This window comes from Chelonus insularis, unplaced genomic scaffold (genome assembly GCF_013357705.1).
Source record: "Chelonus insularis isolate UGA/USDA-ARS -01 unplaced genomic scaffold, ASM1335770v1 contig_4_pilon, whole genome shotgun sequence".
Taxonomy (NCBI): Eukaryota; Metazoa; Arthropoda; class Insecta; order Hymenoptera; family Braconidae; genus Chelonus; species Chelonus insularis.
The window spans coordinates 154,123-168,368 of record NW_023276613.1 but is presented as its reverse complement, the minus strand read 5'-3'; the positions used below and the strand labels follow the sequence as shown (position 1 = coordinate 168,368).

At 30.4% G+C, this 14,246-nt stretch overlaps 2 protein-coding genes across 2 annotated transcripts; both read right to left on the bottom strand.

Annotated features, from left to right (window-relative positions):
* Positions 1-705: 705 nt before the first annotated feature.
* On the bottom strand, positions 706-10,274 carry LOC118070013 (zinc finger protein 2 homolog). Its single transcript, XM_035088414.1, has 5 exons — positions 9,919-10,274; positions 8,797-8,970; positions 8,434-8,704; positions 8,163-8,346; positions 706-3,350 (listed from the first exon to the last, which is right to left on the bottom strand). The coding sequence occupies exons 1-5, from the start codon at positions 10,048-10,050 to the stop codon at positions 1,973-1,975; spliced, it is 2,139 nt and encodes a 712-aa protein (XP_034944305.1). The 5' UTR covers positions 10,051-10,274; the 3' UTR covers positions 706-1,972.
* LOC118070015 (gastrula zinc finger protein XlCGF26.1-like) lies at positions 4,072-6,335 on the bottom strand. Its single transcript, XM_035088415.1, has one exon. It carries the CDS (start codon positions 5,900-5,902, stop codon positions 4,634-4,636), a length of 1,269 nt encoding a protein of 422 aa, XP_034944306.1. The 5' UTR covers positions 5,903-6,335; the 3' UTR covers positions 4,072-4,633.
* Positions 10,275-14,246: the final 3,972 nt, after the last annotated feature.

The window sequence follows — 14,246 nt, the reverse complement described above, 5'->3', positions numbered from 1 at the left end:
CATAAAATTTCTGTATTTCTGGTTCTACATGTATGAAGTCATTCAAGAGCTTTTGTGTCATCTTTGCGAAGAAGTTTGCCACAATATTGGCAAAGCTGCTAGGTTGAAATTGCATGAGTCTGCATGTGCTCTTTAAAGTTATATTCGTATAATATTAGAAAACCACAAACATAATAATCGAATTTTTCTTTTGTACTTATCTGTAGGAGTGCTCATGTGGCTCACGAAATGAATAAGATGACCAAAGGGTCTACTATAAATGTCACATTCAGAAGATTTTTAAAATGTTTGCTTATATGACTTTTTAAATCTGCTTTCAAAATAACTTTGTCCACATATTTAATAAAAGTTTATATTATTGATTTTGTATTATGTATCATTATCTCAATAACGACTTTAATTTTTCATGATTCCACGTGCACTACAATATCTTTTTCTTTTGCATGCAAATCTTATAAATCTAAGTACCTTTTTTTAGCTTTTTAAAGATTTATTTCATTAAGATTACTGAATAAACACTATTTTTAATTGCTTCTAAATTTAACAAGAGTTTGATTGTCATTCCACGTTTAAAATTAAAGGAAATTTTTAAAAAATTTGCTTTGATACATAAGCAAATAATAACGATAATTGAAGGATTTATAAAAGAAAATCAGCAACTTGTGAAAAGTATATAATGTACTTTTATTTATATCCTTATACATAATACGAAATAATCATTGGAGAAAAATAGACACCTTCGAAAGTCAATTTCTTTCAAAATAAATTTAAAATAGTTGTTGACGGTGGAAAAAATTAATCACAATGTTAAGATAACAAAAATAATCTCATTTAGGCTACTCATCAATATTGATGTTTTAAAAATTTTCCCTTCCTTTATTGAATAAAATTCGATATAAGATCATATTATTTATATTTATAATAATAAAGGCAACAATTGCTTTTAAAAAATAAAATAATCCTTCATTACCATAAATTTTTTCATATTGTTATTTACATAAAATTAATTAATCACTTTCACCAATAACTCACCAGTCAACATTTATTAAACATATTTATTTATTCATTTTTATATATATTTATATTATTTATAGAAACGACCATACATCCGTGCAACTTCTTTTATTGGATTCATCTGGATCTGTTATTTTAACGATTGCACTCATACGTTTCAATAACCGACCATACAAAATAACAGAAATTCTAAGGAATGTAAAATACCATTAAAGAATTATTTATTATTCTCATTTTTGATATTTAATAGAGTAATTGATAAAATTAATTACAAAAATGCTGCACGGATCGATCAATATGATCAATGTCGAGAGAATTTACTTTTCATCTTATTTTCAAATTTTTTCTTATTATAAGTATTTTCACTAAGGCACGAATTCTTTGTTTTGCTTCATCGAAGTCCAATTCAAACATAGATATTTATTGTTACACTCGTTGATTAGTTGTATTTACACTTAATATTTCAAATAACTCTTTTTTAGCAAGATGTAAATTTATTTACATCTATATTGATTTTATTTATGCTACCTAAATTGATGAAAATACTGGGTACTTAGCTATGAACTATGGTAGCTGAAACCTGGTAAATCAATAGAATGTCAGATAATGCAAATAATAAAAATGTGGTTATTTACTGATTGATGGACGGGTTGAATGGATTCGCGATTAACAGCATTGATACGATACGCATGATAGTTGAATAAATAAGACGCGCATAAAAACCGTATAAAATCTTTAAATACAGGAAGAAACAAAAGTTACTGAACATATGTATGAACTTCTGCGATTATTTGTGCTTTGTTGGTCCTTTAGACTTTATCGTGCGTTAATATAAACTAACAAATATTTACATACAATAATAATAAAATAATGATTTTGACTCATTGAATTCTCCCAAGTGAAAAATATTGGCTACTGACATTTAATATAAAACTATTAATTTAAATCATATTTTGTTTTAACCAGGCAATAAAACTGAAACATTATCTATAATTCGAATTCGAGATCGATCATACAACTCTTCTTGACTTAAATCATCTTGCTGTAGCTCTTCTACCTGCACATGCTCTTGGGCAGAATAATCCTCATATTGTTCATATTGTTCATTCTGTAAATGTTCTTCATCAATATGTTCTGGAATAATTGCTACATCTTGTTGTTCCATCTGTGCCCTGGCGCTTTGCTTAGCATGAGTCTTCAAATGGCTGTTGAGCATAGTCTTTGATGCAAATGATTTGTTACAAAACGTGCACGGATATGGACGATCACCAGTGTGGCCACGAAGATGAACGACTAAAGTTGTTCGTTGTGTAAACCTCTTTTCACAGTGTGTACATTTGTGTGGACGCTCCCCAGTATGTGTACGTCTATGAACACTGAGATAATTTTGAGAAATAAAACCTTTTCCACAGAGATCACAAACGTGGGGCTTTTCTCCTGTGTGCTTTCGTACATGAACTGTCAAGTAGGTCTTACTAGAAACAGCTTTGCCACAAATGTGACAAACATACTCATTTTGTGGACCACCATTACCATGTGTACGCATATGAACAAGTAACACCTGTTTGCGTGAGAATCGCTTGTTGCACAACTCACAGAGATGCTTCTTTTGAGGTGGTATGTAATCTGGTTGATGAAGCTTCGCATGTAGTCTGAGCCCTTGACGATAACGGAACGTAGCATTACATACTTCACATTGGAAAGGTTTCTCTCTTGAATGAACCAGCTGATGTTCCTGATAAATATTTCGTGCGTAGAATCCAGCACCACACACTTCACAATGATATTTATATTCAAGATTGTGACGTCTCTGATGACTGACAAGATTCTGTCGATGAGGAGATGAGTATCCACACAGCTCACAGGTATACAACTTGTCAGAAATATTATGAACCTGTTGTTGATGTTTTCTTAAGAGTGCAGTAGTTGAGAAATTTCGTCCACAGTGTTCACAAACATAAATTACCTTCTCATCATCCATTTCAGCTGTCTCTACCATTATCTCTTCGCTTTCTGCTACTATATCGTCGTCTTCCTCCTCTTCTTCATCAACTTCATCTTTCTTTATTTCTTCAATTGCTGGTGGTTGCTGCTGTTGTTGTTGCTGCAACTCGGACTGAGCACGTGGCCGAATATGATCATGAGTTTTCAAGTGTGCTGCAAGATCTTCCTCGCTGACGAATCCGTCTCCACATAGAGCACATGTAACAATTGCCTGGGCCATATCTAGTGCTTGTTCTGTTATCACCAATTCTGTCGTGCCATCAAGTAAAACCTTCATTTCACCCACGTTGCACGGGCCCTGCGACAGCATCGCGAGTTTTGAAACAAAATATCTGTAAATAAGAGACACAATGGAATCAATCAACAAATTTATAGTACATTTAATTTTACTAATTTTTTTTAATACTTATTTACTGTTGTAAGAGTGCTGTTCAAACCATTTTTAATAAGAAGATATAGAATAAGAAACGATGCTACTTGATAAACATTTTTATAGCTTAACTTGTTGGCTGGAAAATTCTAAAATAGTTTTCACTGCATGCTAAAATCAAGAATATCCTGTATAAATAATGAAATGAAATAAAGTACAATACGAATAAAATTAAATAAATAATGTTATCGACTGTTTTGTTTTGCTTTTGAGACAGTCTATTGTTGTTAAAGCCCGCGAAAATAAATCAATTCTTAAGAACTTGAACGCAGGCGCATGAAACTTGCGAACGGGAACATCTGCCCGTGACGCGAATTATAATCGATCTGGACAATTTAACAATTACAGTCCACTTTGCGGTCTGCAATATTGTCGATCGATATGATGACTGAAAAGGGAAACATAGAAAAACAAAACTTTTCTCTTCAAAGAATATAACTGATGAAATAAAAACTTTACTGCAACATATTTTTTAACAATTTGCTCTCCAGTTTGGATTTCTTGATTCTTAGCTAGAAATGACATAAAAAGATGATTTTTTTTTGTTAATAAGAAAGAAAATATACATTAGGTTTGAACGCTTTAGAAAAACATTTTGAACATTCTTTTTATTGAGCTGAGTAATTAATATAGACGGTATGAGAAACGACCGAGTTAAATGCAGGGCACGGATTTGTTTTTGTTGTTTTACATCAAATAACATAGAATATAATAATGATCAATAAGAAACGATTACACGGACGATCGGTTATTAAACTAGTATAGTATCACTGTTTTGAACCTACTAGCCAACTTGGCAACTTGATTATAATATATCTACCTAAAGTCAACTACAATATAAAGTTCTTTTGTGAACTTGGCATAAGATCAGAGTCAACTTGAAAGATTCTACAAGTGGCTCTATTTATAATTATCAAGGCACTTTGAATTCTTTTTGAAAAATTCGCGAATCCGCGGTACTCGAGTATTAAACTCGATTGAAAAGGCACAATAACATTGGCCGGCCAGTAAATGTTTAACTTGGAATTATTCCAACAATAGTTTCTGGCCAATTTCTAATCTACTTAACAATTTTAATATTAATATTACTCAACTAATCGATATTAATAAAAAAATAAGAAAAAAAAAACAAATATCACAGCGACAACGTGACATTAATTGCATTATAATGAGGTTGTTTTTTCCTCAGTGTTTCTTCATGTGATTGAGCATTATTGTACGCGTAACGAATCCTTTTCCACAGAGAGTACAGGTGTAGGGTCGCTCGCCAGTGTGATAGCGTCGATGTACGGTGAGCGTCGATGCTTGAGTGAATGACTTGCCGCACATAGCACAAAGGTAAGGTCTTTCTCCAGTGTGAATGCGTTGATGAACGACGTAATATTTTCTATGAGTAAATCCTTTGCCACAAACATCACAAACCAGTGGACGAGATCTATGTATTGCCTTGTGACTTGTCAAAGATTCAATTGTAAGAAATTGCTTCGGACATGAATCACAAGGATAAGACACTGGAGATTCAAAAGGTTTTTCAATTGTTGCATTCACCGTTGAGGTAGTTGATGTGGAATGGTGATTCATATTGCTGGTAGTATTTATTATTCCTGAAGTTGGTGTGATGTGATTGACAGACTTGTGAGTCTTCGCATGATGATTATATAAAGTTCGCGTTTCAAAACGCATTGGACAGCGTGAGCAACTGTAGGGCTTATCTTGATTTGTCATATGTATCTTTTTGTGACGCTCAAGAAGTGTACGATATCGAAAACTTGCTTGACATTGATCACAGTTGAAGGTTTGATCATTCGATTCTGATGGTGACATCATTGGTACATTAGCTATAATCACATTAGCTTGAATTGGTTGAGGTGAATTCAACGATGTATGTGAGCTTTCATGCATCCGTAAGTAACCCAAGTTAGGAAATACTCTTCCACATATTGAACAAGAAAATTTGATTTGATTGTTATTCTCATTGATATTGGCATCGTATCTTCGACGAATCTCATTAGGATTAATTTGGTGATGTGTTCGTAGATGATAGTTAAGTTTAAGAGCACTGCGGAAATCAAGACCACAGCTCAAACAGGGATGTGACTCGGTGTGAACTTCTAGATGCTCAAAAGAGGATACTTGCTCAAGAGATGTCATTGCAGAAGGATGGGAGGGATGAATATATGGAGAAGATACTGGAGCAATATATTGGACACTTGAAGACAGCATGCTTGGATAACTGGTATAGCTGCCTGGCTGAAGATTGCAGCAGTTTAGAAAAGAACTATCTCCAGTCTCCGGTGAAGGTGATAGTATTTGACGCAGCATTCCGGATAATCCACCAAAGGTTTCAGTCTCCCTGTAATTGACACAAATACCCATCGACACAATTCCTAAGCAGCAGAAAGGTGCCGGATACAAGACAGGTGGATTATTGATACTTATGTTTGATTTTTGCATCCATGTTTGAACGTCAATACGAGTAACAGGCGGTGATAAATAATAATTAAAGTTCAAATGTACATGTTGTGAGTGATATCTGATACCAAGTGGTGCAAGGTGCTGAACATTGCGTAGACTGTCAGAATTATTCGCGCTTTTTTCTTAATTCTAAATAACTATCAGTTAAAAAGTCTTGTATTTGCTCTAAAACAATTAATTTTTAGCTCAAGCTTAGTAACAATAAAATACCTCACCTTCAATTGAACTCCCAAGAGTCTTCTCGATCCCACTTCCATCTAATCTCTTCTCTAAATCGTTTCAATTCCACTCACACTCACACATAATGATTTTTCATGAGAATTTTAATAATCAGCATGAATCAAAATAAACGACTCAAGTCGTTTTAAATAACTTGTGAGATTTGTTTATTCATTTTCTAAGAATTTTATAAAAGCATGATACTGGCGCAAATTAAACTGCAGGCCTAGTGATCAGCCATGATAAAAGAGACAAAAGTGAAAATGTAATAAAATTCACAACAAAAGAAGTAAAATAACTTGGGGTATTTTTAAAGAAAAAAACAACTGAAAAGGAAGTACGAAGTACTCAGAGAAATATGGCATAACTAATGCGGCAGCGACAGCACGTGATCCTGAAAGACCGCAAAGGACGGCTGTTAAAGCGCTTCAGTCATGGCCAAAGGTTCTCTGGTGCTGCTGTGTTCGCAAAACCGGTTCGCCAAACGAAAATACCAAGCACCCTCTCAGTTGTACTTTTTCTCTCTTATATACCCGTAAAGAACGTATCTCTTTACTGAGTAAATGTACTCTTTTTACAATAAAAAATTAAAAGAAATTTTCATTGAAAAAATTTTTTGATGCAATTACTCAATAAAAAAAAATTCGAAAAATCCTCATTACAAGGCATTTAAGACAATAGTTCAATTTTTTCCAAAAATATTATAATAGAATAAGCTTAATAATGATAGAATCTATAAACAAAAAATAATTAAAAACCTCATTTTATTTGATAAAATAAATACTCGCCTTTTGACCAGTTTTATTGACGTTTTTCCTCTTCAAGTTTTCTTGTGTTAATAAATTCTTCATTTACAAACTTTTCTTTTGATTCTTGATTCTGTCAAACACTATTCAGTCAAGAAAAACAGGTTTGGAATACAATTTTTCAAATGAATTATGTTTCGTCGCTCAGAAATACCACACTTTTCTCGATTTTTTATGACAACTTATATGTCATGAGCATGATTACTTTTAATTTTAATTTCAATTGCCTTGAGTACTGCTAGACATATTTAATGTACAATTGCCATTTAAAAAATATTGACAATGATAATATCGATTCTTGTCACTAATAATTAGGAAGTTTTATAGAGATAAGACTAAATATTTGTAGAGAACTTTTTGTCAAAGTGAATAATAGAGGTCAGTGAATCCTTGGCCAGTCAAAGTAATAGGCGAATTATGAAATTCACGACCTATCGATTGTCAGTGATTTGATTCGATCAACTTTGATCGAGTGCGGCATAGTGCCATCACGTAAGCGTGGAATATATTATATCGACACATGAACATATTTCATATAAACAGATAACTTTGATTTCGTTCATTTCATTTCCTTGAAGTAAAATATTTATCAATTTTAAATTCGAATATTCATAAGAGATAATTTTATCACCAAAATTATCCGTTTATTATCTAGACAAATATTATTCTGATGAACTTTTAATTCAGAGAGTATATACTTAGATCATTTTCTGTTGAACTATTATTGTTAAAATTTATCTGATTTAAAAGTTGTCAGATACATGCTTTTGTTTTGAATACACATAAAAATATTGAAAGATGTTGAGCAATTTGTATAATAAAATTTGAAGCATTTTTGAATTACTTGAACACAAAGATGAATTTGATAAACTAATTTTCCAAAATGTATCACAAATTGCTTAACATCTGGAGCCAAAGATGGTTGTGGGGTGTGTATTAACTTACCTTTTATTGAATTTAATTCTTATTTCTTGAATTTACATGTTTCTAAAGTTATGAAGTATGAATTTTATTAAATTCGATGAAATTCCAAAGTTAAAATTAATTTTCTGAGTATTTCTTGTTGAAAAATGATTGAATTATCAAATGTATTAACTTGAAGTGCAAATTTTTTAGCAAGAAAAAAAATATTTTGAAAAATTGTTAGTGATCTCCACAACATTTATACATCTTTGGCTCTTCGACATGTTTCAAAAGGAAAATGAGAAACTTACCCGACTTTAATATCGCCTTCTGATGATTGTTGAGCCATTTCCATATCTGTCATATCACTAAGTTTCTGCTGTTGAAGTCCTGAAGGACCTGCTTCATCACAATCTAGCGGTACGCTTACATAGGATGTTTCCATTGATCTGCTGTCATTAACGGAGCTATCGTTTTCATCTTTAACATGCATTCCTATAATATTAATGAATTTTTTAACATGAAACAAATCATGATGTTAATTAAAAATTAAATAAAAATAAAGCTGATATCTTAATGTACCATCATCAACATCGCACTCGTCTTCAGTGTTTTCTTCCTCTTCATGAGTACCATCTTTCTGTACCAACTGAGAGTGGGCTTGAGTAGTTGAACCAACTGACTGAACACTTTGAACATTTGCACTTGAAGTAATGGGATTTGATGACATTTGTTCATTTGTAGACATAATAATTGGTAAACCTAAACCCATTCCATCCATCATATTTATTTCTATATTATTTGATTGTTCTTCTGCAGACTGCATCATCTCCAATCTGTTTTCTGTCTGTTCCTATATGAGAATTTTTAATTATTATATAATTTATATTAACTTAAGCTATTTTTAATTCAATATAATTTTTAAAATGTTTTCCAATCACTTACCGAATTAAGAACTTCTGTGACGTAATCTGACTTTTCATCCATATCCACTTCTCCAATCCATTGTAATAACTGTTTTTCAGCATTGGCTGTAGTGTTCCAAAACTGATAAAAAAGTTCAACTTTATACACGCAATCATCACAAATCTTTTTTGGCAATTTATCTTCCCTGGTCACCTGTAACAATAAATTGAAGCTCATGGTATAGACTAATATAAAAGGTGTCAAATTTAATAACTTTTTTACAAAGTAAACACAGAACGTCAAGTTTCATAACTTTCACCTTTTGTGTACTTTTTATGCAGTCTAAATTTTCTTTATCGCTAAAGATTAATCGAGATAATGGAATAAATACAAATAAAGCTGATGTTGAATTCGAATGATTTATGATAGATATGAATGGATGATTTTTAACTTGCAAAAATTATACAGGTACGGGGACGTTATTCATGGCATGGGAATGATAAAATAAGATTAACCCTAATGATGATTCGTAGTGGATCGATCTCAAAGTCGTCATTAATCCAAATAAAAAACCTCTTTGTTCGTTAAAGTCTTTACCTTATTGACGACTATCACGTGTTGCAAGCAAATTATTATGTCAGTTTTAACATATTTATTAGTATTAAATCTATGCTAAATTGAATCATTTTTTCCAAGAAAAAAATTGATTACTAAATTGTTGATTTTTTTTTACTATTCAAGCGACAAAATAATCGATAAATCATTGTAATAATATTATATTTTATTAAGTAATAATTTAAAAAAATTGCAAATATTTTGATTTGAAGTCAATTAGACTAAAAGTAATTAAAAAGAATAATGAAGATGAGAAAAAAAAGCGCGGCAAAAGAATATGTATAATGTTTTAGCTTTAGGCGTCCTATTGAATAGGAATAATAAAATGAACAAAGCAATTTACAAATTCCCCACGTTTTTCGATACCGTAGTGGAAAAAAGTATAGCATTGATATATTTTAATGATGATGGAAATATAGTAAGATACAATACTTTAGTTAAAATGAATGCAATATAAACATGAAGCATGTATGAAGCTGATATATTCTGGCGACATGAGAACTCGTCAAAATGGCGAACGACTTGTTCATGGCGTAGTTGACTTACCTTGACCGGTAGACACGAAGCTATCTTGAGAAATATTTGTCGAACATCTCCTTCTCCTTCAAAAATCGGCACAGAAACTCGGTCCTTAACCAGACACAATCGGCACAAATCCAAATAGTCGAGAGACGACATGATTTTATTTCGAAAAACCCCAGTTTGAAACGCCAAGCCGCGCCCGTTGGACGCGTAATACGTTTATTAAAGCGTTCAAGTTGGAACCACAAGAAAGCAGCGGCTTTCGTCTGTTTCTTCGACGAGAACTACCGCCGCACATCGGGCAAGATCGTGAGCATTCGGTCGTTTACGGCTAACAGTTTATCGATCGGGACATTCGATGCAACCTCGCAACAACGACGACCTGACACGATAGACGTTCCTTTTGGCCCACTACTCACGCTACATACAATCTCTCTCTTATGCCTTCTTTCTCCTCCTTTCTCACTCTTTCATTTTATTCATTGGCAACCTACGCATTCACGATTATGGCGGCATGAGAAAAGAAAGGAAATCGACCAACAAGCCGTCTATTATCTTCATCAATAATTGATTTAGATCGGTAGGTACTATAACTTGAATTTTAGATCAAATTCACATATTATTCTACTTTCTCTATTACTTATTTATCTATTTATTATTATATATAATTTTTTTTAAATTATTTATATCAGTGAAACAGGTTGTCTGCTGCATAAATTGAGGTTATGATTTTTTGAATAAATGATGATGCGTGTTATTCACTACAAATTTTCTGCAAATATAGTAACGTCTCTAATGTATAATAAAATAATTTCTGAAGCGTCATAAATAAACAATAATAATTACTTTACTACCTTACCGATTATTCAATTAGCTTTCAATTTTAAAATGTAGAGGTCTCTGAGTGTCCTGTTTCGGATCACATTATTGTTTGATAAATAAAATAAATTGAATTATAGTTTTTAGATAACTACAATAGACTATATTTATCAATTAAACTTCGAAAATATAATATTATTTTAATGAATTGAACATGAAAAATATCTATTATTAATTTTTTAGAAGTTAGCATGAATGTATTACAAGTAATTAGATCTTCAAGTACACTAAAGATGGCGTTAATGCTCGTGTTTTCACTCCAACATTTTTCAGGATTATACTAAGCATTATTAGAAAGCATTATGTATGAATTAGAGAAATGATAAACAATAGATTTATTTACTCGTAAACATCACAAATAAATTGCAGTAAAGAAAAATCTACTTATTTACGTAGATGTTCAAGGTAAGATAACATGTTATTTTTTTTAAAGAAACTCTAATAGAGGAGATTAACTATTAATTAATAAGAAACATGGACTATGTTTAGTTTACAAAACTGCTTTATTGTGGCAGAACACATGTATTATCATATATCAGCATATAATCACTGGTAAGTTGATAGTAATTTACAAATTGCAATGTATTCAGAATTTGATACACGATGGTAATTTTGTATTTGTATACATCGATCATATAGATTCGTTTTCTCTTCATTTTCATCTTCATCTGTTATGATTGCAAGTCCAAAAGTTCAATTCACTTTTACAGTAAATGAATTCTTTTATCATTTTCTTAAACACTGCATCTGATGAACATACCTGTTTATTTGTTTCTTAAAATTAATAATTAAAAATGAAAGAAAAAAAAGAGATATGTGGAGCTTTATTTCATTAGAACATATTTCATCTAAACTGTTTCGTTTTCAACAATCCTGATTTTCCTCAATAGGCACTCTCGTCTAATTACGCTGGAAGATATATATCATTTGTCTTTTTTCCTATTATTAATATTTTGCTTTGTCTTCATTTTATATTTAATTAAATGGTATTTAATTAAATTTTCTCTTACTCTAGAGTAGTTGAAAATGATTTCATAAACTCACTATGATCAAAAGCCAAATGATAAAAGTCTCTTTTTATTTAATTGATAGACCAATTTTTTATTGATTTTTTCTGGCCGTGGTAAAATTGTGGTTAATGTTTAATTTCCTTCTAAATTTCTAATCAATAATGAAACTTATTTTTATTAGTTGAGTGTTATTGAATTGTTTATTTATATTTCCATCTTTTCTATTTATTTCTATCTACTGTTTTATTTACTCTTTTTTTATATTTTCTCCGTTTGCCCAGTTTTATATGATGCCTTAGAACAATGAATTTATTGAGTTATCGTGATTTAACAAACTATGTTGCTTCGATGCATAATTTTAGTTGATAAATCGATTAAGTTACATTATTAGATTCCCTCAGTTATTTTAACTATACACCTTAGATGCTAAAACAATAATAGCAAAATTTCATTTATCATATTTATTATTATAGTATCTCCATTCATCGTTTTTTTTGTTCTGCTGTAATATCGTTTTTACTTTATAACTATTACAAATATATATTATATTATATATACTTTTCTCTATTATAATATTACCGTGTTAATTTTTTAATGAAGTATTTATAAATTTAAAAATCCGGGAAGTTTAATGTTTACATGATGAATGCATTTTTCACGTCAATCTGGCTAGTAATATCGATTAGCGTAATTGGAAACTGCCTCTTGAATTGACGATTATTGAATGCATGCGTTTTTATTAAAAAATCACTTTTTTTTGTTTTTTTTTTTATTTTAATTATTATTATTAATACTAAGGAATAATTGAAATACTACATAAAATGGTTTCTCAAAACTACCAGATTAGTTGATTTGTATTTTTTTTTGGTTTTTTTTTTAGATAAAACATGATCCATGAGACAGTTTCCTAATGCATCTGTCTCCAACGGAGACTGAATTCGACCACACACAGCTGGAGGTATGTCACGCATGAAAGCTGTGACAATGATATTAAATGGCATTTAAATGAAACTAATAAAATGGATTAAATGAGCAATTTTTATTATCGTCACAAATGCTTCAAAAAAAATAAAAAACAAATAATGAAAATGAAAAGCAACGAACTTTTGTTACTGATATTTTTTTCATAGTCTTTTCATAATATGTAATTACTGATCAATTAATTTTTCTATACAAAACACAAATATTTTTTTTAATATTTAATATATTTTTTCTAGTTACCTATTTAATTGAAATTTTTTTTTTCTTTTTAAAAATAATTTTTTACAAAATGAAATTCTTCAACGTTATGCAGTCATTTAATTTCGATACTGCCAATTATTTTAATTATTATTAGTAATTATTATTATTCTTATTATTGTTATTTATTTTTGTTTAATTTTGTTATTAATCAATTAATCTTACAATAATATTTAATCTTAATATTTCTTATTATCGTACTAATCGTCGACGCTGGGGAAGTTGACTTTGGTCTAAAATTCGTTGGCAACTCGTACATATTTTTAAATAATAGTTATACTTTTTCTCTTCTTCGATACGTGAAATAGATATACAAGATAATTTGTTGATTATAATTTATCAATTAGGATTTTATTTTAGTTCAGCCAGCTAAAATCATAAAACATCAATCGACGAATATGGGAATAAAACTTATATAACTATATCGCTTATCACGACTTTAACGAAGCGTAATAGTTTTTTTTTGTTTTGGCAATTGTTCAACTTGTTATTTTATGCAAAGTTCGAAGGAACACGATTCTGAGAGAAATGTAGAATTGGAAGAAGAAGAAGAGGTAAAATACGCGTATATGTATATTATATTGATCCTCAGCGACATGACATTACGAAGGCCATATCCTTAATTCGTAAAATAGCAAAAGTGTCACAACTTTTTGTGGTCCACTTTTAGCTTTATACGTTACAATTGACACTGAGACAAATCATTACTCTTAAATCGATAAATCATTATTAAATAATTTCATATACAATTTATAGTTATTATTTTAGTATGAAAATTAAATGCATATATTTAACAGCTTGGGAATATATAAATATTCATTAAAAGCAACTACCCATTTCATCATAAAATACTAAACTGTAGCTTCCATCAATGAATTATAGCCAATAAAATAATAGTTTATGATGTTTACTAAAGTTCTTTAGAAAGTAATACCTCTTGAGCAAAAATGAATTTTCTCTTTAAGATCAACCATTTCTCTCAGTACATATTTTTATTAATATATATATTTATATATATTTATGTATATGTATGTATATTATATTACAGGTTTCATATACAATTATTAACAAAAATCGCTCTATGACAAAAAATGTGAGCGGTATTTTGGCCTACGAGCATTGTCGCTCATTGTCATTCTTATTAATCCGCTATTGTATCTTTACTTTTCATTCATTATTACGGCCATTTGTACTCGTAAAACCAACAAAGCACATTATCTTCAT

Excerpts from the sequence above, each read along its gene's own strand:
- LOC118070015 (XM_035088415.1), bottom strand. The coding sequence starts at position 5,902 with ATGCAAAAATCAAACATAAGTATCAATAATCCACCTGTCTTGTATCCG.
- LOC118070013 (XM_035088414.1), bottom strand. The coding sequence starts at position 10,050 with ATGTCGTCTCTCGACTATTTGGATTTGTGCCGATTGTGTCTGGTTAAG. Across the intron at positions 8,705-8,796 it reads TCACAGAAGTTCTTAATTCG|GAACAGACAGAAAACAGATT; the intron begins GTAAGTGATTGG and ends ATTCTCATATAG. Across the intron at positions 8,347-8,433 it reads CGAGTGCGATGTTGATGATG|GAATGCATGTTAAAGATGAA; the intron begins GTACATTAAGAT and ends TTAATATTATAG.